The sequence below is a fragment of the Garra rufa genome, chromosome 23 (genome assembly GCF_049309525.1).
Source record: "Garra rufa chromosome 23, GarRuf1.0, whole genome shotgun sequence".
Classification (NCBI taxonomy): Eukaryota; Metazoa; Chordata; class Actinopteri; order Cypriniformes; family Cyprinidae; genus Garra; species Garra rufa.
In genome coordinates, this window is record NC_133383.1 from 13,595,033 (window position 1) to 13,621,134 (window position 26,102).

Below are 26,102 nucleotides of genomic sequence, written 5' to 3' on the forward strand. Positions count from 1 at the left end.
CTAGCCATATTCACAATTACACGCGCAGATAAACACAATTGTTTAATGATGTCACAACGAATAGGATTAAAAAGCATTTAATATGATCTGCATGTGCTTTTAGCTTACGTGCATCCAAACATGAGCTTAACACTATGATCTGAGAGATTTGTTTTGAAACTAAAACTGAAATACAAAACAAATGCGGCATTGTGAGGAGGATGGATTGTACTCTCCTGATACTTTAAAACAGGTCGTGGCAACAGCAGGCTTGTGTCTTATTTCCCCAACGGTGTACATAAACACCCCCGGTGAAAAGATGTTCTCTGTTAGGAGATGTTTGGCTAATTATCCATGCTCCACTGAAAAAAACGTCGCTATGGCAACCTCACTAGGTCAGCCAATGGGGGGCCGCGAAGAGGAGGGGTGTGGTGAGGAGGCAAGGAGTTCTAAAATGGATTCTAACATTACACACGTAACAATTTATCTGGTAGAAGTGTTAAAAATGAACTGTAGTATGTAGCATGTGTATGAAAGTAAGTAGAGTATGCGACAGATGGGGTGTATTGAACGTTCTGGCTGGGATTAATTAATTGAATCACGCTTGATCACGTTTCTGAGGTGAGAGGGTGTGAGCTGGAAATATGTTCATGTTTCAGGGCTTTTGCACCCTTATGGAAATTAAGGATGGTTTAGTCATAGTTTTACTACAAATACCATGGTTAAACTATGGTTAGTGTAGCAAGACCATGGTTATTTCGTGGTTAACATGGTTTAACTATAGTAACCATGATTTTTGTTTTGTTTTTTATTAGTAGTAAAACATTGGTTATTTTTCTTAAGGGCAGTTATTTGTCATAAATGTTTATATTATTAATATAAACAAATATTCAGTTTAAAGCCAACAAAATCGTCATAATTTCGCAATAGAGACATATTACTCGTACATAAGATTTTATTATGGTTCACATTTTAAAACATGCTTACAATAAAAATACTGCTTTTATCTTATATTTTATGAAAAACACTGAATGGTTTTAAAAAATACTGATAAGAGCTGAATATAAAAGATACATTTTAAATAAGTACTTGTTATTGTGATCTATATAATGCTTTGCTGTGCTCATCCTGTAATGTACTGTATCGTTTACTGAATGAAAGCTGAAAAAGCACCTCTAAAAAAAAAAAAAAAAAAAAAAAATTAGTCTCATAGTGCACATCAGCGTTGATTTACTGGCTGGAATTAACTAAATTATTTCACTTCACAGCCTAAAATCTGGTGAAAGTGTGAAAATAGTTGCCAGAAAAGATTTAAATGAGCCTGAAAGACAAATATGAAAAACTATAAATGATGCAAGACAATTTGGTCTTTAAAGATCAGTGGTTCTTAATTGAATAAAATGCAACTACTCCTAAAATGTGTCTGAGAAGAATCTGGTTTCTGAAGCAAAACCACTTGAGAACCACTGAAATAGACAAGTTTTGCTGTCAGATAGCACCTGTGCGTTCATTTTTCCTAATAGGACAACATGTTTTCTTCTTCTTAATCAATATTCATATAATTTCTGTATTATTATAACTCTAAAACAAACTATACTGATAATATCAGATACACAATAAGTTCAGACATGCATATAGATTTGTTCAGCGGTAACAAAACGAAACTTTTAACATCTCATATTTCAACTTAAAGGGTTACTTCATGCAAAAATTTTAATTCTGGCATTAGTTACTCCTGCATCAGCAGTGTTATTCTCGTGAATCTGCATCAAAGACTGACACAGAAGAGAAGAAATTGTTGGATAAAGTTGTTATTTTTGTTTCTTTGCACGCAAAAAATATTCTCGTACCTTCATAAAATTACGTTTGAACCACTGACGTCACATGGATTATTTTATCGAAGTTCTTACTATCTTTCTGGGCCTTAAATGCGTCAGTTGCCTTGCTGTTTTGTAGGGTCAGAAAGCTTTTGGATTTCATCAAAAATATCTTCATTTGTGTTCCAAAGATGAACGAAGGGCTTACAGGTTTGGAACAACATAAGGGTGAGTAATTAGTGACAGAATTTTCATTTTTGGGTGAATTATCCCTTTAAATTTACAGATAATTTACTCACCCCCTTGTCATCCAAGACGTTCATGTCTTTCTTTCTTCAGTCGTAAAGTAATTATGTTTTTTGAGGAAAGGATGATTTTTCTCCATATAGTGGACTTCTATGGTGCCGTGAGTTTGAACTTTCATAATGCAGTTTAAATGCAGCTTCAAAGGGCTCTAAACAATCCCAGCCGTGGAAGAAGGGTACTATCTAGCAAAACGATTGGTTGATTACAATTTACACACTTTTAAACCACAATTGCTTGTCTTATATAGCTCTGTGATGCACATGTGTACTCTATGCACTCCGATTCAATACAGTTGAAAACTTCCATCTTATCCATCCTACATTGCTGTTTTACCTTCTTTGTAAAGAGCGTTTGACCTTCTTTGCTCGTTCACTTTGTAAACACTGGGTTGGCACTTTTAAAGCGATGTAGGACGATTTTGAAGTTGGAAGAGAAAATGAAATGAGAGTTTTTCGACATTCCCTAACCGTATTAAACTGGAGCATGCATGTGCATCACAGAGCTAGACAAGATGAGCATTTGAGGTAAAAAAAAAATAAAAAAATATATATATATATATATATATATATATATATATATATATATATATATGTGTGTGTGTGTGTATGTATATATAAATTGTAAATGTTTTTAGAAAATAACCGATCTCTTTGCTAGATAAAACCCTTCTTCCTCGGCTTCCTCCTTTGAAGCTGCAATTAAAATGCATTTTGGAAATTCAAACTCTTCTGGGCACCATAGAAGTCCACTATATGGAGAAAATTGCAGAAATGTTTTCCTCAAAAAACATAATTTCTTTACAACTGAAGAAAGAAAGACATGAACATCTTGGATGACAAGGGGGGGTGAGTAAATTATATGTAATTTTTTGTTCTGGAAGTGAACTAATCCTTTAAGAGGTCAAATGAAATTCTTGCAGTAAATAAATTCTGTAATCATTTCAGTATCATTGTAAGTAAAACCCTCTGCTGGTCAATTGCAGTATAACACAAGCAACGATTCTAATCAAAATGATTATGAAAATAGACATTTGTGCTAAATTATTAAGAGCCAAATCTATTAAAGATGGCATCTTATGTGATGGGTGTCAGTCATTACATTCATATCATGCTGAAACACAAATTCAGCTTGTCTTTGGTGTGAAATTCTTCCTTCTGGAATGTTCCTGAGCATCAGGGAGGCACAATTGGTCGATACAAAATAATAACCACAGTCTTGTGACATAGTTTGTGTCATTCTACAAGTCTTTGAGCTAAATTTATAGCTATTCTCATTAGATATTGACAGATGTAAGGCACTTGGTAAATGAGGGAATAATAATAATTGTACAGAGATACAAAGGTCAACATTATGTGAAAAAACGCTTGTAAATTCATGTTTAGTACTGTTGGATATAAAAACAGTACTGAACGATACCCTGATGTTTGTTAGAGTCTGTATGGCACACCAGGAACTATTTGTTTTTGGTGTTTTGTTTCAACAAGCTCGACAGTTCATCTTTGAGGTATATCCAGCTTCATTGCAAGTTGGCACGTTCTTGAAATGCGAAGACCAGTGAGTGATTTACTTATTAGTCTCACCCCGGAAGTGAACAAAATGAGGCAAGTTGGTACCTTTCAAATCTGAAACAGCTGCAGCTGTAAACTCAGGACAGGACGCAGTGGGTAAAGCACCAGTTTTTCCAAACTAGGTCACGGATGACTGCAAAATGTACCATCGACGCTCTCGTCACGATCAGCACTGATAGAAGGGAATCATAAAAGTGTAACCTCATCAGAAAGGTGGGTGTAGAAAATGAGCCCATTATGTGGAGACTTTCAGCAGGCTGAGCTGAAGTGTGAAGGTCACTTTGGGTTTATTAAACAAAGATGAGTCCCGCTCACACCAGGAAATGCGTATATCCCTCCGCTCCAGTGACGATCACATCCATCCAGATTCTCATGGCCTCTGGTGAAGGAGCCACCATGTAATAAACCCGGTCATGTGTCTTCACGCTAAACGTCAGAGAGGGGTTTGGGCTCTGATGTAACAAAAGAGTGTGACGCAAACATGATTAATGAAAGGAAAATACTGATTTATTGTAATATTTTACACACTTTTCATATAATCAGTATAGGTATGTATAGTACGTAACCAAAAACTGCTGAAGCTCACCTTGTGTGCATTCTTTAGATGGTCGTAATACACTTCCTCAATGGCTTGGAAGTAGATAACACCCTTCATTTTGGTCTCATGTTTATCTAGAGAAAAATAAAACCAGTCATTTTTTTTTTTTTTTTAAAGAACACTTATAAAAACATCTAAATCTGGTTTGATTTGCAGGTTAGTGCTGAACGTAGCCATTGTCTCCTGTGACGTCTGTGAAGGGCACAGCTCAGTGTTGCCCCCTTGTGGTAGAAACCAGCTTCATGGCAAATTTATATTAAATTGCTTAATAAGAAATGTTTTCTTTAGTTAATATTTCACATTTACATTTCACTGTCCAAATTTCATTCAGAGGTGTTACAAAAAAAATGTAAGTAAAATAAATTATTCAATGAAAATGTGCAACAAAAAATTCAAGGAACATCCTGGGTTTAATATATCTGACCTGCTGATAATTATCATTAAATATATCAAAATAAATACATAATTAAATCCACAATTAAATCATTTTATTATATAATCCTTGATTTTAAGGTGTTTTTTAGTTTAATTTTCTGTTTAACTATATAAATACGTACTGAGCAATATTAATAAACAACATGTAATTAGTACATGGTTAGGTTTAGATTTAATTAATTGTAATAAAGCATAACTTACCGCTATTATTATAGTAATGATATGTATGCATTTATAATGGACACTTAAAATAAATTGTTGCCAAAAAGGTTTATATTTACCAGTTTGCAAAAATAATTAATGCAAGTGCACTTTACGTTTAGATTTTTTTTGTCTTAGTATTAGTAATGCATTACTATAAGCACATTTTCAAACTGTTAAATGGATAGTTCACCCAAAAATTAATATTTTGGCATTATTTACCTGTAGGAGTTTCTCCTGTTGAACATAAAAGAAGATATTCTGAAGAATGCTAGTAGGGCTGTCAAACGATTAATCGCATCCAAAATAAAAGTTTATGTTTACATACTAGATGTGTGTTTACTGTGTATATTTATTATGTATATATAAATACACACACATACATGTATAGACTTAAAAAAATACTTATATGTGTGGATAGTTATATTTGTATTTAATTTAGATTATATATAGAATTATAAATATTTTATATATAAATCTAAAACAGTTTTCTTTAATATACATGTTTGTGTGTGTATTTATACATACATTATATATACACACAGTACACACACATACAGTATGTAATCATAAACTTTTATTTTGGATGCGATTAATCGTGATTAATCGTTTGACAGCCCTAAATGCTAGTAATCAAGCAGCTGATGGTCCCACTGACCTTCATAGTATTTCTTTCCCTACTATGGAAGTCAATAGAGAACAACAACATTTGGTTCTTCAAAATAACTTCTTTTGTGTTCAACATAAGAAAGAAACTCATACAGGTTTGGAATAACATGAGGGTGAACATTTTTGGTGAACTATTCCTTTAATATAACTGGAGTGACAATCGCATTTGATATTCTGTGGTAATTCATAGCAGACCACAGACATGGTTGATAAAGCTTAATAGGTTTTACTAATTATTCAGTGTAATTACCTGCATAATATGCCAGCGTCCTTCGATTGCGGTCAAAGACGAACCAGCGCTTCTTCCAGGTTTTGATTTTCCCACCCATTTTGACCAAGAACCCCCTGCAGGTCTTTTCGGTGATGGCCAGGTGAAAACAAGTCTCAGGATGGTGACCTGCTGCCTCGATGTGACCTCTCAGGTCAAAGTCGTCCTTTCTCACTGGGAGGTATCGTGTCAACGGACGAGACTAGACACACAAACAACAAAAATCTAATCAGGTCTTAAGTAAGTGAATGCGTCTGTGTAAATACATGCATGCACGTTTGTGAGTTGCACTGAATTATCAGCCACCCATATTTATAGGCTCATTATTGAAAACTATTGGCCCTAAGCTTTTATTGTTTGATTAATGTTGTCACTGTTTTTTTGTTCTTTTAGATTTTGTTATACAGCGTTTGCTAATTTTATCCCAATAAGCCTTACTGGGTACTCTAAAAAAAAGTGCTCTTTAAATAAAACATAATAACATAATTCAATATTATGTGATTTATTGCATTTTATAGGATCTTCAACTTCTGTTCAAAATACAATCTATAAATAGGGATGACAAATAATATCTTAACAGTTATGATGCATAATACAGACTTTGTCTTGTATATATTTATATATTAATGGATGATAAATTCTAAAAATCGTCTGACAGTGATGACATGGCAAAAAGTTAATTTTGGATCCTGGCTTTGTCTCTTGTCATAGATAAAAACAAACCGATTTAGCTGCTTTAAAAAAAAGAAAAAAATGAAGAAAGCAAGATTATGTTAAAAAAAAGACAAATATTTGTAAGCTTTTATGATCAATCATTTATAATTAAAATAAAAAAATGGTAAGCAAAAATGTAGAAGTACAAATAGAATTAAAATAGAAATTAGAATTGAAAATTGTTATATTAGATTATTTATTTGCATTTGTTCTTGTTTATTCATTATATATAATTTTTTTGTCTAAATCTGTGCATTCATAATTAGAATTTGAATTGCATTAAAGGATTAGTTCACTTCCAGAATTAAAATTTCCTGATAATTTACTCACACCCATGTCATCCAAGATGTTCATGTCTTTCTTTCGTCAGTTGAAAAGGAAAAAGGTTGAAAAAGGATTTTTCTCCATATAGTGGACTTCAATGGGGATCAATGGGTGGAAGGTCCAAATTGCAGTATTTGTGGTTAAAAAGTTTTTTTTTATTTATTCCTGGAGTGTTTTCCTCAAAAACCCTAATTTCTTTTCGACTGAAGAAAGAAAGACATGAACATTGTATGACATGGGGGTGAGTAAATTATTAGGATTTTTTTATTCTGCAAGTAAACTAACCCAATGCAAAACTGATTAAATGCTTTAAAATGAATCTTCCTCTACTCCACTTCTTCTTGTCTCTATGTCTCTCTCTGTTCTCCCTCTTTCACATGAAATCTCCAAGTCTCCCAGAGTCTCTTCACCTCTCTCTCCACTAGTTTCTGTCGTCGGTTTGTCTCTTCCTGCAGTCTCCTTTCCAATTCCTCTCTTCTTCTCCTCTCGTCTTCAAGAGCCTGTCTGCGCAACTCCATCTCCCGCTCCTGCAGAGAAGAAAGCAATGTTCTCAGCTTTCAAGCATCTGTATATTGGTATCTCTGTAATAAGCATGCAGATTCAGAGAAAATTATGTACCCTGTGCTCCAGCAGCCTGTTCTTCTCAGCTTGAGCTTCTCTTAGCATGCGCTCCATCTCCTCTATCTTAGCCATGTTAGCTGTGCTGGCGCTGTATGGACCACACACACACACTTTTGTGAGACAGCTTGTTTTACGCTGATGATTTTTAGGTCTTAATAAGGTTTTCCTAGCAAATTTCATATAAAAATAATGTTTTGTCCAATAAAACCAGAGGTTTAAAACCCTCAACCTCATTTGGCATTTTGTCCCAGAGCATCTTAAGCTTCAGCTACTTGGAGCGACCTTGGAATGCAATAAAAATTCCTCAGCCAGGATGTGTGTATATCTGGGCTACTTAAAGGCAGACTCCTGTCTATACAGCATCCTTATAAACAGTAATAAATACAGTTAAAGTCTTGCAAAGCCAAAAATATCATATAAAGCTGCCTTTAAAGAGGGTGTTACTGTTTACTATGCTTTAAAGGGTTAGTTCACTCCAGACTCATTCCCATGTCATCCAAGATATTTGTGTCTTTCTGTCTTCAGTCAAAAAGAAATTAAGGTATCGTATATACCCAATGTTGACAAAGGCGAACGTGCAAAGAAAGTCAATAGCACTTAACAAATAAAGGTAACACAATTATATCAGCTGCACTGAAACACCAATTACCTTTAACCCGTTTATCCCCATTAAAGTCCACTATATGCAGAAAAATCCTGAAATGTTTTCTTCAAAAACCTTAATTACTTTTCAGCTAAAGAAAGACAGACATGAACACCTTGGATGACATGGAGGTGAGTAAATGATCAGGAAATTTTCATTTCAGGAGTGAACTAATCCTTTAAATTATTTTCTAACTCTACAAAAAAAGTGTATATTAAGTTTCCATCAAATATCTGTAAATATCTGAACAAGCTTAATGTTGAAATACTAAATGCAAAGTAAACTTTTAATTGTCAGAATAAACCTATCCTGATCATGGTCAAACTCCTGGTTTCACCTTGAGATGTTGTCTGGTGAACAGGCGGAAATGCTGGTCTCCAGGCTTTCTGTACTGTCAACACTCATTGTGTCAAAGTTGTGTCCGTTATCCATATAGTGGAACGGCTCCAGGAAAACGTTTGTCTCAGAAACTGTCCTATTTGACATCTCACTCATTCTCTGCCTCTCGTCATTCAAAAACAGCTGTCCCGCTACAAGAACAAATGGAAGAAAAATTACAAAAATAAAAAAATAGCTATTTCTCTAGAACTCTACACATATTCAGAATAATTTCTGAAGAATTGTGTGACACTAAATACTGCAGAAATGGCTGCTAAAAAAAGTTTTGGACTCAAAAGAATAAATTACACTTTAAATCTATTAAAACAGAAAACAGTTATTTTAAATTGTTATAATATTTCACAATATTACTGCTTTTACTGCATTTTTGATTAAAAAAGCAGCCTAGGTGAACAAAAGAGACATATTTTACATACATTTTTAAAATCTTAATTATACGAAACTTTTGACTGGTGATATATATGGCTGCTATATACTGGTATATATATATATATATGAGCCAACATTCTATATAGTTCATATGTGGTTGCTGAAGGTTTTACTAAGCAAAGACAAAATAGTCGCACGTCAAAGACCAACACGGAAGAGAAGAAAATATTAAATAAAGTCGTTATTTTTGTTTTATTTGCTCACAAAAAGTATTCTCGTTGCTTACATAACATTAAAGTTGAACCACTGATGTCACATCGACTATTTTATTGATGTCCTTACTACCTTTCTGAGTCTTGAATGTGTCTATGCAGAGTCAGAAAGCTTTTGGATTTCATCAAAAATATCTTAATTTGTGTTCTGAAGATGAACAAAGCTCTTACGAAGCTCTTCTTTCAGTAATTATTGACAGAGTTTAGATTTTTGTGTGAACTATCCCTTTTATAGATTTCAGAAATATGATGATTTATTATTTAGTGTCATAGGATAAATCAGTGTGTTACCCTTGAGCAGGCGGCGAGTGTCCAGATCACGGGAGGTGACAGACAGAGTGCGGGGGAGTACACTACCACAGCTAGAGCTCTGAGACAGTGGCATATGGGGCTACAGGATTAAGAATACAGAGCAAAAGAGACTGTTAAAAAACCTCCTTCAACATAAAACAATGCACACTGATTTTAAATGTAAATTTATTTTATTTCAAGATGGTATCAAATACTTTTCCTATGTGTCGTTTCTGTTGTCTGACCTTGGGAGACAGACTGCGATTAAGGGCAGAGTTGAACGTCCCGGAACTCTGCCTCTCTCTTTTACGAGACATTCCGCCGTCACTCAACAGAACTCCGCCCTCTTTACTGCCATTGCTCCGCCTCCTCTCCTCTAGAGAGCGAAAGTGCTGGAACATTCAAAAAGACAGGCAAAATAATAATCTTTCAATACTGAAAATCCTTGTTTGTTTCTTCTTTACTCATAGAAACAGTTTGCGTTACCTCCTTCATGGACACAGGGTTGAGAGGAAATGCCTGACCACCTGTCAGCTCAGAGTATTTCCTTTCCAGAGATGCAAGGTTCTCCCGTTCCTGAAAAGAAATTATTAAAAGACACCATTCAGCAATAAACAAATAATTTTTTAGTTCAGCCAAAAATTCAAGCCATCCTAGGTGTATATGACTTTCTTCTTTCAGATGAATACAATCAGTTATATTAAAAATGTCCTGGTTCTTCCAAGCTCTCTAATGGCAGTGAATGGCTGTTGAGATTTTGAAGCACAATGAAGTGCATCCATTCATCATAGAAAGTGCTCCATGCTGCTCAGGAGTGTTAATAAGGACCTTCTGAAGCAAATCGATGCATTCTTCAGATATTTTTCTTTACAAATCCTCATTTTGTCCCTTTTAATTCGAAACCAATGTTTCGTGTTTTGTAGATTACGGTTTATAAAATTTAAAATATGGATATTTTTCTTGTGCAAATGCATTGGTTCACTTCAGATGGCCTATATTTAGCCCACTGAGCCATGTGGAGTACTTTTTATGATGGATGGATGCACTTTATTTTGCACTTTACTTCAAAATCTCGACACCAATTCACTGCCATTATAAAGCTTGGAAGATCCAGGACATTTTTTAATATAACTCCGATTGTATTCGTCTGAAAGAAGAACACCATATACACCTAGGATGGCTTGAGGGTGAGTAAATCATGGGGTAATTTTCATTTTTGGGTGAACTATCCCTTTAAGTATGGCTTCTCACAGTCATTGTATGTATATACTCACCCTCTGCAGCATATAAATGAGGTTGCTCTTCTCCTTCAAGAAGTTCTCCTTTTCCCTCTGTGCCTGCTGGGTAATCTGGGTCGACTGCTTCTTTAGTGCAAGTAGCCTCTCCTACAATGGAGACAGTTTTTATATGCAGAAGGAAAATGATTATATTACACTCTTGGCCCAGACACAAACACTCCATGTTTAAAATCATCTACACACCTTGCGGGTGACGACAGATCTCTGATATTCTGCAACCTCTCTGAGGAGTTGCTGCGTCTTTGTCTCCTTCTCTTCATCTTGACGGCTCTCTTTTTCCAGCTGCTGAAACTCCAAATCTTCAAAGCGCTTTGTTTCCGCTTCCAAAGCTTCAGTGTCCTAGCAAAAAACGCCAAAAACACTTAGCATCATGAGGTAATAGATTACATTTTTTACATCGTGGTGCAACTCCAACCTAAACTAAACTGAACAGTCAGCAATAATTCACAAGTGCTAAACAGAAAAGAGACAAAAGGTCAAATTCTCAGGAAACTTTGGTATGTTAAAAGACAGAGAGTAGAAAGGCCTACCAACAAGAATAAAAGGCATTTCCAGAGCTGTTGCAGAGAGGAAAAAAACACAACAGGAAGTGTTTGTGAGAGACAGACAGAAGAATAGCTGGTGGGCGCAGGTACGAGGGAGACCACGGGAACTGACTGACCCTGGATAGCTGATTCTGGAGCTGCTCCTTCAGTGCTTCAGGACAGGTGTCAAGCTGGGTCTTCTGCTCTGAGATCAGCTCAGCTAGCCTCTCTATTTTAACTCTCGCGGCCTCCAACAGGGCTTTGTCCTACAGCGCAGTGGCCAACACAGGGACGCGTACGGATGACGCACACATACAGAGCACACAGTGGTGAGATGGACACAAATGAGACAGACAAAGAAATAGAGAAAGTGCAAGGTTGGGTTAGAGCAAGGAAGAGGTAAACTGGAAAAAGGTAAGTAGATGTGACGTCAGTGGTTGTCATTCACTAACAATGCAGTACAAGTTTTTTTTCCTGTCTAAATTTTCAAGAAATAGCTCATTCAAACATTAAAATGTACTCCCCTTAGGCCTTCTAAGATGTAAAGCTGAAGTCAAAAGTTTACACACACCTTGCAAAAATCTGCAAAATGGTCATTATTTTACCAAAATAAGGATCATACAAAAAGCACATTATTTTTTATTTAGTACTGACCTGAATAAGATATTTCACATAAAAGACGTTTACATAAAGTCCACAAGAGAAAATAATAGTTGAATTTATAAAAGTGACCTTGTTACTTAATACTGAGTTGTTACCTGAACGATCCACAGCTGTTTTTTTGTTAGTTTGTTTGTTTAGTGATAGTTGTTCATGAGTCCGTTGTTTGTCCTGAATAGTTAAACTGCCCACTGTTCTTTAGAAAAATCTTTTAGGTCCCACAAATTCTTTGGTTTTTCAGCATTTTTGAGTATTTGACCCCTTTCCAACAATGACTGTATGATTATGAGATTCATCTTTTCACACTGAGAACAACTGAGGGGCTCATATGCAACTATTACAGAAGGTTCAAATGCTCATTGATGCTCCAGAAGGAAAAAAAGATGCATTAAGAGCCAGGGGTGTAAACATTTCGAATTTGAAGATCAGGGTAAATTTCTCTTATTTTGTCTTCTAGGAAACAAGTATGTTCTGAGTCTGCATATGAGTACAAATACACAAAAATGCTGAAAATCCACAGAATCTTCTCTGAAGAAAGGCGGGCAGTTTAACTATTCCAGACAAACAAGGGACTCGTCAATAAAAACACAGCTGTGGATCATTCAGGTAACAACACAGTATTGGAAATCAAGTGTATGTAAACTTTGGATTGGGGTTATTTATAAAATTCAACTATTATTTGCTCTTGTGGACTATATGTAAATGTCTTTTATGGGAAATATCTTATTCAGGTCAGTACTAAATAAAAAAATGACATGCGTTTTGTCTGAACCCTCTTATTTTAGTAAAATAATTAACATTTTGCAGATTCTGCAATGCGTATGTAAACTTTTAAGTTCAACTGTAGATAAGTTTGTTTCATCATCGCAACAGATTTAGAGAAATTTTGCATTATATAACCTGCTCACCAATGGTTTTTCTGCAGCTTTGCTTCATAAGACGGAGTATTGCTAAATCTCTCCAAACTTGTTTTAATGAAGAAACAAACTCATCTTGCATTGCCTGACGGTCTGACCTGAGTAAATTTTCATCAAATTTAAATTTTTGGGTGAACTATTAAGTGCAAACTTATTTGTAAATCATGATTTCTGTGTAAAAATGTTCACACACAGGATTTACATATGATTAGTGAATGAGAACCTGTTGTTTGCCTTTTTGAAGACACTAAACTTTGTCCTGAAGCTTTGATATACTCTACTGAATCATTTCAAGCTGTGCAACTACATTGCCACCTGATGTTTACCTGAGTTAGATTTTTCTGAGCATTTTTCTCCATGTTGCCCATTTTTTCTTTGAGCTGCTCCAGCATTTCTTTATCGCTCTGTAGCTGAGCCACTTCTGCCTCCTGCTCCCCGTCTAAAAGAGCTCTCTCCACCTCCATCTAATGAGAGATTAAGACATTTATTGACTTAAGCTTCATTGCACAACTAGTACTACTAAAAATTCTTTTTTGGTAACTGAAATAAAGTTGAAAATTAGAAATGTGTCTTTGGCAACTTACTGGAATAAAGAAGCTTAAGTTTTAATACAAAATTACATAAACTTAAATTAAAATAAAATTGATGGTGTAAAAATAGTAGCCAACTCAAAGTATAAAAGATTAGTTCACTCCTGAATTAAAATTTCCTGATATTTTACTAACCCCCATGTCATCCCAGATGTTCATGTCCTTCTTTCTTCAGTCCAAAAGAAATTATAGTTTTTGAGAAAAACATTACAGTATTTTTCTCCATATAGTGGACTTTGACAGGGATCAGCCAGTTGAAGACCAGTTCAAACTGCAGTTTCAGTGCAGCTTCAAAGGGCTCTACATGATCCCAGCTGAGGAATAAGGGTCTTATCCAGCAAAATGATCGGTCAGTTTCCGAGAAAAAAAAAAACCCTTATGTAATCACGTTGGAGTTAGTCTGTATGCTTCAGTTCAAAATAGTAGTCTCATTTTCTCCTCCAACTTTAAATTCGTCTGACATTGTTGATTTAATTTTTTGTAAAGGGTGTTTGACTTTCTTTCCATGTTCGCTTTGTAAACACTGGGTTGGTACTTCCTACATCACACGTGACCTTTCCAACATGACTACATAATGTGTAAAGCCGTGGACATAGAGCTAGTGCAGGATGTGCATTTGTGGTTAAAAAGTACATTAATGTTTTGTTTTTTTAAATGACAGACCGTGGGATCATGTAGAGCCCTTTGAAGCTGCATTGAAACTGCAATTTGGACCTTCAACCCATTGATCCCTATTAAAGTTTACTATATGTGACCCTGGACCACAAAACCAGTCTTAAGTCGCTGGGGTATATTTGTAGCAATAGCCAAAAATACATTGCAAATTTTAGATTTTTTTTTTTTATGCCAAAAATCATTAATTAAGTAAAGATCATGTTCCATGAAGATTTTTTGTAAAATTCTACTGTAAATATATCAAAATGTAATTTTATTTTTGTAAAATGCATTGTTAAGAACCTAATTTGGACAACTTTAAAGGTGATTTTCTCAGTATTTTGATTTTTTTGCACCCTCAGATTCCTGATTTTCAAATAGATGAATCTCGGTCAAATATTGTCTTATCTTAACAAACCATATATCAACAGAAAGCTTATTTATTGAGCTTCCATATGATGTATACATCTCAGTTTTGTAAAATTTAACCTTATGACTGGTTTTGTGGTCCAGGGTCACATATAGAGAAAAATCCTGGAATGTTTTCTTTTCAACTAAAAAAAGAAAGACATGAACATCTTGGAAGACAAAGGGGTGAGTAAATCATCAGGAAATTTTAATTCCGGAGTGAACTAAACCTTTATTAAATAATACAGTAGTATATAATCATTACAAAAATAACGATGTTATAGACTGAAAGTATACAAGTCTAGTAAGAGTTATTTACTGGCAGACATTAACATATTTACATTAATGCATTTCTCAGATGCTTTTAATCGAAACAGCTTGTGATTTCTGGGAATCGAGCCCATGAGTTTGGCGTTGCTAGCGCCACGCACTACTGTTTGAGCTACAGGAATGCTTCCATCACTTTAAAACACAAAAAGCTTCACATTCAAAGCACACACACCTCTCTGATAGACTCGTCCATCTGTGTGTCCAGATCTCTGATCTTCTGTTCAAGCTCCTCGATGTTGTTAAGCACCTGAATCCTCTCCTCTTCAATACGTGTCACTTCCTGTCTCAGCTGTATGTCTTCAGACACCTGCTAAAAAGATACAAGTCCTGGTTTCAGTCCTTGATGATGACTGGGTTGTTTGTTCAACCATATGTTCAATGTTGTAAAAGTTTAGCTGAACTGCTGCATCATTTATTAGTTTAATGTCATCACATCAACAACAACTCTCCTGGACTGATTTAACAGTCACAAACATGTAAAGATGTATTTGAAGGATTAAACATTGACAAATGCAGTCATTGTAACCTGACATGAGATTGACCTCTAAAATGAATATGCAGGTCCTCATGACAGCTCTTTATGGATAGTAAACTTGGCCAGTTCTGAGGCCACGAGGTTTCCAGTGACAGCGCAGAGGAATGTAGCTGAGCAACAGATGCGAGACTACAGAGCCGCCACTGTCTGATAATGGCGTCTAATCTCCATGCGTTTGACATTTACCAAAAATATCCAGCAGCGGATAGGCCCGTGCATATTTTTAAATTCAAACCATGATTAACAATAGCAATGAGAGTTTATTAAGAAGAGGAGAAGATAAGTGTAACATTTCTGTGTTTCTTTCCAACAATTACTGTCATGTGTGTCTTGAGCACATGGGCGCACACATATGCATAGCAAAATCCACTGGGAATAGAGTCATTTCCTGTTCCTCTCGTCTTGCAGGAGAAGTAATAACTGCCCTTCTCTCCTGAGCAAGTCTATTAAACTCAAACACACCATTATGTCATTATAGGTATCCAATGGAAAAACACTTCTTCCACAGAGTCCACCACCCCCTCATCTTCAGCTGGAATTGACACCTTATGTGCTTTAAACACAGACAGAAACACATTGCAGTATGACTGCAAAGTGTGTGAGGTCAGCGTTTTCAAAGGTCAAAGTTCAGTCTGTCTTGCTGTTTAGAAACAGACATCAGTTAGGTGTAAAGACTCCAGAGCATTCCCAAACTGGTTTGCGTACTTTAGATCCCTGAGGACTGCATACTTTCCACTGCTTCATTAGTTCAATCTGGGATATCGAGTACACGATTGGAGACTGCTTTATATTTGATAACACTGGAGATGATGGTGTATATATAGTAAAAACAAATATCAGTGCAAGAAATAAGTATGTAATTAGGAGCTGGAATTAATAATAGAGTGAATCTTATAAAGAAATGACTAATCAAAAGCTACTATAAAAATTATTACTGTATAGTAAGTTAAAAGATTTTTAATATCCTATTTTAAATAAGCATTAACCAACTGTTGACGCTCATCAAGGCTGCATTTATTTGATTAAAAATACCGAAAAAAAAAATCATTCTAAAATGGCTGTGTTGCTTAATATTTTTAAATTAATACTTTTATTCAGCAAGAATGCGTTAAATTGATAAAAAGTAATAGTACAGATTTTGTTAGAAAAGATTTATATTTTGAATAAATGCTTTTTAACTTTATTCATCATAGAATCCTGAAAAAAGTATTACAGGTTCCAAAAAATATTTGGCAGCACCACTGTTGCCAACACAGGTAATTCTAATAATAAATCAGCATATTAGAATAATTTCTGAAGGATCATGTGACACTTAAGACTGTGACACTTAAGTAATGGCTGATGAAAAAATCAGCTTTGCATTATATTAAAGTAAGTATATTAAAATAGAAATTATATAGAAATGAAATAGAAATTATTTTATATTGTAATAACATTTTGCAATTTTACTGTTTTTTTTTTCTGTATTTTTGATCAAATAAATGTAGGCCTGATCAGCATGAGAGACTTTTTCATCAGATTGATTTTCATCACTAAAGGCCCATTCACAACAAGTATTATAACTATAACAATAATGAAAGATATACACTCACCTAAAGGATTATTAGGAACACCTGTTCAATTTCTCATTAATGCAATTATCTAATCAACCAATCACATGGCAGTTGCTTCAATGCATTTAGGGGTGTGGTCCTGGTCAAGACAATCTCCTGAACTCCAAACTGAATGTCAGAATGGGAAAGAAAGGTGATTTAAGCAATTTTGAGCGTGGCATGGTGGTTGGTGCCAGACGGGCCGGTCTGAGTATTTCACAATCTGCTCAGTTACTAGGATTTTCACGCACAACCATTTCTAGGGTTTACAAAGAATGGTGTGAAAAGGGAAAAACATCCAGTATGCGGCAGTCCTGTGGACGAAAATGCCTTGTTGATGCTAGAGGTCAGAGGAGAATGGGGCGACTGATTCAAGCTGATAGAAGAGCAACTTTGACTGAAATAACCACTCGTTACAACCGAGGTATGCAGCAAAGTATTTGTGAAGCCACAACACACGCACAACCTTGAGGCGGATGGGCTACAACAGCAGAAGACCCCACCGGGTACCACTCATCTCCACTACAAATAGGAAAAAGAGGCTACAATTTGCACGAGCTCACCAAAATTGGACAGTTGAAGACTGGAAAAATGTTGCCTGGTCTGATTAGTCTCGATTTCTGTTGAGACATTCAAATGGTAGAGTCAGAATTTGGCGTAAACAGAATGAGAACATGGATCCATCATGCCTTGTTACCACTGTGCAGGCTGGTGGTGGTGGTGTAATGGTGTGGGGGATGTTTTCTTGGCACACTTTAGGCCCCTTAGTGCCAATTGGGCATCGTTTAAATGTTTCTGACCATGTCCATCCCTTTATGACCACCATGTACCCATCCTCTGATGGCTACTTCCAGCAGGATAATGCACCATGTCACAAAGCTCGAATCATTTCAAATTGGTTTCTTGAACATGACAATGAGTTCACTGTACTAAAATGGCCCCCACAGTCACCAGATCTCAACCCAATAGAGCATCTTTGGGATATGGTGGAACGGGAGCTCCGTGCCCTAGATGTGCATCCCACAAATCTCCATCAACTGCAAGATGCTATCCTATCAATATGGGCCAACATTTCTAAAGAATGCTTTCAGCACCTTGTTGAATCAATGCCACATAGAATTAAGGCAGTTCTGAAGGCGAAAGGGGGTCAAACACCGTATTAGTATGGTGTTCCTAATAATCCTTTAGGTGAGTGTAGTTTTAAATAATTCATCTTAACTTAAAATAACAGCAGAATCCACATCACAGAGGAACAATATTGTTGGAAACACTTTCAAAAGTTTTTCAAGCAAATGAATGATAAAAACACTGACAGCCAATCAGAATCAATCTTGCTTTAAAGAGCTAGACAAAACTGAAGAAACTTTTTAAATATACCTAATTATAAAAATGTGCGCAGCGTTAAGCCGTGCGTTGATTTGACTATAAATGTAAAGCATAAATGTAAAGATAGTTCTTGGTGTGAACGGGCTTTAAAGGTAGAGGCTAAATGCTGGAAAATAAAAAGACTTTTTTGCATTCAGAAAGATGGCACATGGCACAGTGTATGGCACCTTGTTGCGGAGGTGTGGAGAGGATGAGGGGACAGAGCTCCGCAGGCTTGTGGTGGGTGACTGGGGCCTGTTCTCCCTGTGTCCACTGAGTCTGCGCTGTCTCTGGGTCAGAATCTCTCCACGAGCCTTACCCACAAACCCGCTGTCCATAGACACTGCTGCAGAATCTGAGAACACAGATTCGTCATCAGACACCTGCAGCTTCTCCAGCTCTCGGTTGATCTTCTGCAGGTCCGTCACAGCTGAGACACCCGAGCCGGTCTCCATCCGGCCCAGTTCAGACCGGCCCAGCTCGGAGCACAGGCACAGAATAGTCTCAAGACGCTGGCGTTCCTAGAGTACAACGAAAATAATAATCATTGTCTATACGGAAACAAAAACTAGAAATAAACAGCATCAGATTAAAAAAATAAAGAAACATTATGATATCCAATAAAGTGCTTTAAAACACGCAGCGTTATTATATGTATTGACGTCACTTTAACTGAAACAGGAAGACAGGCCAGGACATATCAAGCAGGCACACCCCCTTTTTTAAATAGCCAATAGCGTTTGTTTATATCACATCTTGGGCCAGAGACGTTAAGTTTGGTAAAGCTGCATTTGACAGTGTATGACAGCAACAATCTCATCTATATAGCATTCTGTGTAGAATTTAAATTTGTGCAATATGTCTTGTGGTCTGCGCCAACTAGCGCATATAATCCGCTCCATGCTATTGTGTCTCTGGACCAGAAAAGAGGTGTGACGGTTTGCGTGACAATGTTAAAGCAGACTTTTTTTTGCCCAATGGAAAGCATATTTACACTGTCTAAATCTTTCTCTATCCCCTATATAGTACACTACGTGCCATTCACCGTACAGAAAATACTAACTCTGTGAACAAGTGACCTATTTCAGCCACAGTTTCAGCATCTATTTAAAGTGTAGGGGGCGGGACGCTTCAGATTCTAGAGAGCATTTGATTGGACAGAAAGTTTGATGAGAAGCTGAAGTGCAGGATGATGTCATCAAAATCGTTGACCCATATTGGTGGAAGTTAGAGACTAAGTTAAGATTGCTTATATCTTCAAACTGCAAAATTTGTCATTGTTAAATTGGAGCACACTAGCTTAAAGGCGGATGTTAAAGACTGTAAGTTTTGAATTCTTATATCTTCGAAATGCGGATTTTGTCATTGTTTTTAAACACACTAGCTTAAAAGTGGAAGTTAGAGACTACGTTTTGAATGCTTATATCTTCGAAATGCAAATTTTGTCATTGTTTTGAAACACTAACTTAAAGGCTGAAGTTAGAGAGTGTAAATTTTGAAAGCTTATATCTACGAAATGCGAATTTTGTCATTGTTTTGAAACACTAGCTTAAAGGCGTAAGCTTATATCTTCGAAATTTTAATTTTGTCATTGTTAAATTGGAGCACACTAGCTTAAAGGCTGAAGTTAGAGACTGTACGTTTTGAATGCTTATATCTTCAAATGCAAATTTTGTCATTGTTTTGGAGCACACTAGCTTAAAAGCAGAAGTTAGAGACTACGTTGTGAATGCTTATATCTTCGAAATGCGAATTTTGTCATTGTATTGAAACACACTAGCTTAAAGGCTAACATATTCATACTAAAAGCAAAAAAACTTCAATTTTGATTTCATGTGGACTTTAAGAGTCTTATCTTATCTTATTAGCATTGTGCCTAATACGTAATATTACAAACAAAACTGGCCGTCTCAATAGTTCTTTGAAATATTAGATTTCACATAAAACACATTGTTTAGATTTGCATCATAGGCGTTTCTTTAGCAGTTGATTGTGTTTTTTGGCCCTGTGGAATTGAACTAATTTAGTCCACACAAATAAACACCCATACATACACTGCACACGCCCCCGCGGTCAGATCAGATGGTTTGACTGCAGATGCACTTCTTTAGCTTAGTTATCATGTGACTTTAACATTTTAAGTTCTCATAAAGGTCCAAGTGTAAAGCAGAAACTAATTTAAAAGTGTGTTTACCAGCTGGTTCATACACATGTATGGTTTTGGGTTTAGCTGTGAATGTAAGTTCATTAAGTCCATAGCGCATGAAGGAGTGTGAATAATCCAGTGAACCGCACTTATAATGCTCTGGGCCAAGAATACGGCAAAGATCAAAGTCCTTTAGACACTTTCATGTCTCACCACTGTCTCAAAGGAAACAAACTGAAACCCAAAGAGCTGGATTCAAGCCTTAGAATTATAAGTAAAAAATACTTCACAAAATAAAGTCACTTGCTTATTGATTTCTATGAACTTATGACTTCATGACATATTTTAAAAATGATTAGCATGGTTTTTAGAGCCATAAAAAGTAAGCTATAAAGTGCCAAAAAGCTGAAAATACATAAAACAATATAATAAAAAAATATAAACAATTAAAATATTACTTTTTTTATCCTGCAAGACCTTCGCTCAACTTCTGAACACAAATTAAAATATTTTTGAGGAAATCAGAGAGCCTGCATTGACAGCAATGTAACTACAATGTTGAAGGCCCAGAAAAGTAGTAAGGACATTGTTAAAATAGTCCATGTGACATCAGTGGTTCAACTGTAATGTTATGAAGCTACAAGAATACTTTTTGTGCGCAAAGAAAACAAAGACTACATCAAAGACTGAAACAGAAGAGGATAAACTGTTGAATAAAGTCATTATTTTTGTTTTCTTTGCACACAAGTATTCTGGTAGCTTTATAAAGTTAGGGTTGAACCACTGATGTTACATGGACTATTTTAACGATGTCCTTACTAATTTTCTGGAACATTGTAGTTGCATTTATCTCTATGCAGGGTCAGAAAGCTCTCAGATTTCATGAAAAGTATCTTAATTTGAGAAGATCTTACAGATTTGGAAATCCATGAGGTTAAGTAATTCATGACAAAATTTCATTTCTGGGTGAGCTATCCATAAAAACTGAGTTACTGGCCCACTGGTTAAGACTTAAACTAGTCTAAGTGTTTCTGAGTGACTGAAGGTCCTCTTACCAGCCTTTCCACTTCCTGTTCTCGTAGTCTCTCATCTCTTTGTCTTTGATGATAATCTCTGAGTTCTTCTTTTCCACTGAGAGAACTGATACTGCCCCTCCTCGGCCCCATGCCGGGCCCCAGGCCTCCTTTACCAAACGACAGCCGCCTTTCTCCTACGCCTAGATCCAAACATGGGGCAGAGCCCACGGAACAGAGGCTCGCCCGGCGAGAACTGTTGGACACGTTGGCTGTCACGGTCACATCTGGAGGTTTCTCCAAGAAGGGAAGGCTGCGGCGTGGTTTGGTGGTACGTCGGGGTGGCAAAGAAAGCATTGGGGCGTCTCCTCGATACAACCTGGGCAGGGAGCGACTATGCCCTCCCAGGCCATTCAGAGAGCCGGTTGAGTATTTCCTTTGGCGGAGCGATGGGTCAACGGTGGACTCCCCATCTCGTGTTAGCAACCTGCGGCCTAAGCGAGGGCTGGAGGGCATGCTGGCTGCCCCACTTGGTCCTCTGCGAGATGAAGGAAGAGCATCGTTCACGTATGAAGAAGAAGAGCCATTCCACATAGTAAGGAGCGAGTTTCCAGTGTTGGGATGTCGCCCCTCTGAAGGGAGGCAAAGCAACAGGCTGTCCTGCGATTGGTGTCGGGCACGGGTTTGGGTTGGGACTGGACTTATGGGGCGCTCTGAGTGGTGGGGTGATGGTGGCATGCTCAAGCTGCTAGAGGGTGTGTAAGGGGAAGGTACTCGTATAGAAAGAGGCGGACGGTCCTGTAAATAGGATGATGCTGATTGGGGACTGGGAGGTGGGGACAAAGTGAGGTAACCGCGGTCTGCAGTAGCCTTCAAGCTGGCCTCCAGAGCGGACTTCCTGCGCTGCAAGCTCTCCATCAACTCCTGAAGCTCCGCCTTGGAGCGTGTGCCACGAAGATTAGATCCAGCCAATGTGCCGCCATTGGAATGAAACTTTGTTGTATCTGTGAAAGAAAAGAGAAATGTTAATTTATGCTCGAACAAGAAGGGTCGAACAATCAATCATGCCAAACTTACTTTGTTGTTGTGCACCTTCAACCTCTCAAATCTTTTAAAATCAGCTCTCAAATCTCATTGGTCATGGAATCACTGCAATAACCAATGTGATTTGAGAGCTGGTTTTTGAACAAACAATTACTTAAAGGGATAGTTCATCCAAAAATGAAAATTCTGTCATTAATTACTCACCCTCATGTCGTTCCAAACCCGTAAGTGCGACGGCGTTTTAGTGCCACATTAAAAAATCGTTGTAATATTTTAAGAAAGTCGAAATTATGAGAATAAAGTTGAAATGTTTTGAGTGGTTCAACTACAATTTTATAAAGCTACGAGAATACAATTTGTGTGCAAAGAAGAAAAAAAAAAGCTTCATTGAACAATTTCTTCTCTTCTGCATTGCGCAGAGACTGACAGGGAAGAAAATAAATTTTTGGACTACTGGACAATTTTAACAATGTCTTTACTACCCTTCTGGGACTTGAAAGTGAACGAAGATTGACAGGTTTGTAACAACATGATTGTGAGTAATTAATAACAAAATAAAATTTTTGGGTTAACTATCCCTTTACATTTCAGTCTTTTTCTTACAAAAAGTTGGAATAGCGATAAATTCAACTGATATCTAATGGTGGAAAGGTAAAGCATGATGGAAGTTCCTTCAAAGGCAACTGAAACATCTGGAGGATTGCAAATTTTAATGGAGGCCAAAATCCCCTCAGAGAAATGACAGAGCAGTTATGCATTTGCCCGGAACTAAATGAGAGCTGAAACATATTAAACCCTTGATTGCTATCTTCTTGTACCAATACAAAAGCTCAATGTTTGCACAGGTTGTCATAGACACATGCACAAACAGAATTGCAAAATCTCACAAAATAAACACAGAAAGCAGACGTATGTTCTGACTAATTTTTTGGATTTGCTTAAGTTCAAAGGTCACATGTGCTCAGCTGACTATAGAGCTAAAAAGGCTTTCTCATACAAATCTCAGCCCACACAAATATGGATGCTTTGGGTTTTAGGGGGAAAAGCGTCTTCTAAAAATGGAAGAGCCAAAGCCAGAATGGGTTTGTACTTTCTGGCACTGGAGCAGAGGAAAGGGACCGAGTCAGAACTCCTCCGCAACCCGAGTGTGATTTGTGGGAGCAGTGGTGGTCTCCGTCAGCGAACACACACACACATACGTGTGGACCACCTGTACTCCATAATGTTTATCTACGATTTGGGCTGTAAATCATTTTAGCTAAGTGGTTGACCTGGAGCCATATGGATGGGATTTTACGTTGTCATTTATTTACAAGGTAACATGGTCATTTGTACAGCTGCGGCTGCATGGTGGTAGGAAGACTGTTTGTATTAACTCAAGGTCTTGCAGCCAACACAAAGCCCACAGAGAAAGAGAGAGAAAGAGAAAAGAAAGGAAGATAGCAGAGGTGGCACTTTCCATGAATACATTACAGTTTGGATCCCATGACTTTATAAAAAACAGGCACAAATTCCTTGTTTTTGTTGTGAGATCCATTATATAAACCATTATATAACATAAAATTAAGCTAGCATAAAGTTTTTAAACAACAGAAATGTCTGCATTCCCCTCCTTAAATTATGGTTTTGGCTTTTCCCACCTCTAAAGTCCTGACATTCTTGACTGTATCTAATTTCTTGAATCAACTATATTATACATACAGTTGAAGTCAAAAGTTTACATACACCTTGCAGAATCTGCAAAATGTTAACTATTTTACCAAATTATTTTTATTCAGTACTGATCTGAATAAGATATTTCTACGTAAGACAGTTACATACAGTACACAAGAGAAAATAATAGTTGTTTAATAGTGGTTTTTGTTTAGTGATAATTGTCACTTTTTGTCCTGAACAGTTAAACTGCCCGCTGGGCATTGGAAAAAATTTTTTAGGCCCCACAAATTCTTTCTTCTGCATTTTTGTGTATTTGAACCTTTTCCAACGATGACTGTATGATTTTGAGATCCATTTTTTCACACTGAGGACAACTGAGGGACTTAAAAACACAAAAACACTGAAAAACCAAAGAATCTGTAGGATCTGAAGGATTTTTCTGAAGAACAGCGGGCAGTTAAACTGTTCAAGACAAACAAAGGACTCGTGAACAACTATCACTAAACAAAAAAGCACAGCTGTGGATCATTCATCATCATCATTTGTTTAAAAATACCTAACTTTTAAAAGCTTTAGGCCGCATTTTGTTCAAGGAAAATTACAGGTAATGTTTAAAAGCGGCTGGAAAGAAGAAAACAACACTGATTGAGACTGATGAGCATATTTACATGTTTAACAAACAAGCAAATAAACATGAAATAACGCAGAAGAGCAGAACAGATGGCACTGAATTGCACTCTTCCTGTGTATAAAACAGTCTGTGGCATGATAATGGAGGGGACCAATTAGGCTCTGTTTATGAGAGGACAGCAGAATAGATCCAAAACCTAGAGCTGACTGGGGGAAGATGTCACTCACCCGTACTGAGGGACAGTGCAGGTCCTGCAGTCTTTTCTGGCAGCATGTTGTTCATGTGATTAGCCTCTTCTGGGTGGTTGAAACGGAAAAAAGATTTACCCAGACAAAGAGTGCACCCTGAGGAGAACCACATCACACACACATAGTCATTATAACATAGAAACATTGTGCTCGAGTCCAAGGCACTGGTAAGGAAATGAAGCAGTTATAAATCATTACCTCAGACGTACAAGCCCACAAGTATGATACACATTCACTAGTAGCACTAAAGTTATGACCAAATACTGTTACATAAAATGACAAAGAGCTTTGGTATTTTGAAGATAGAACCCTTTTTCCTCTTCACGTCTTGAAATGAACTCAGCTCAATAAGACAGAAAGAGAAAGCCTCTTGATTAAGTGAAAAAACAGATCCAGAGCGAGCTCAGATTTCAGATACAGTTTGAAGTTTCTTCTGAAGGAAAGTCCATTGAGTCTTTCAGAGGACCTAAATCCACAAGACTGATTTTCCCCTTAAGTCTGGGGCACATCCTTTCTCTCCCCTTCTGTTTCTTTTCTTTCCGTCTCTCTTAAGTTTTTTACAACTGATTTTATCTCCAGAAGTGAGCTTACAGGAATAGTTCACCCAAAAATGAAAATTCACTGGAAATTCACTCACCCTCAGGCCATCGAAGATGTAGATGAGTTTGTGTCTACATCAGAATCAATTTGGAGAAATTTTGCAAATTGTTCACCAATAGATCCTCTGTAGTAAATGGCTGCCGTCAAAAAAATAATCCACAAGTAATCCACACAACTCCAGTCCATCAATTAATGCCGTGTGAAGTGAAAAGCTGTGTTTGTAAGAAACAAAATCCATCATGCTACATTTTTGACTTCATACGGTTGCTTCCAAAAAGTCGCCTTGTCTTAAACAGGAAAAAATATGCACAGATCAACCGCCATTTTACAAACAAAAACAGTACAAACTGTTTTAAACAAATATGTCGGTGGATTTTGATTTGAGAGATGACTGGTCCAGAATCACAAATACACAAA

The 26,102-nt window shown here is 36.8% G+C and overlaps 1 protein-coding gene across 1 annotated transcript; it reads right to left on the bottom strand.

The window, feature by feature from the left end:
• Nucleotides 1–925: 925 nt before the first annotated feature.
• Nucleotides 926–25,177, bottom strand: phldb2a (pleckstrin homology-like domain, family B, member 2a). The gene is made up of 16 exons (XM_073829351.1): nt 25,065–25,177; nt 21,549–22,510; nt 18,536–18,868; nt 15,028–15,165; nt 13,200–13,337; nt 10,956–11,111; nt 10,749–10,859; nt 9,961–10,050; nt 9,720–9,866; nt 9,475–9,574; nt 8,481–8,673; nt 7,498–7,588; nt 7,290–7,406; nt 5,824–6,043; nt 4,257–4,342; nt 926–4,122 (listed from the first exon to the last, which is right to left on the bottom strand). The coding sequence occupies exons 1-16, from the start codon at nt 25,117–25,119 to the stop codon at nt 3,982–3,984; spliced, it is 3,078 nt and encodes a 1,025-aa protein (XP_073685452.1). The 5' UTR covers nt 25,120–25,177; the 3' UTR covers nt 926–3,981.
• Nucleotides 25,178–26,102: the final 925 nt, after the last annotated feature.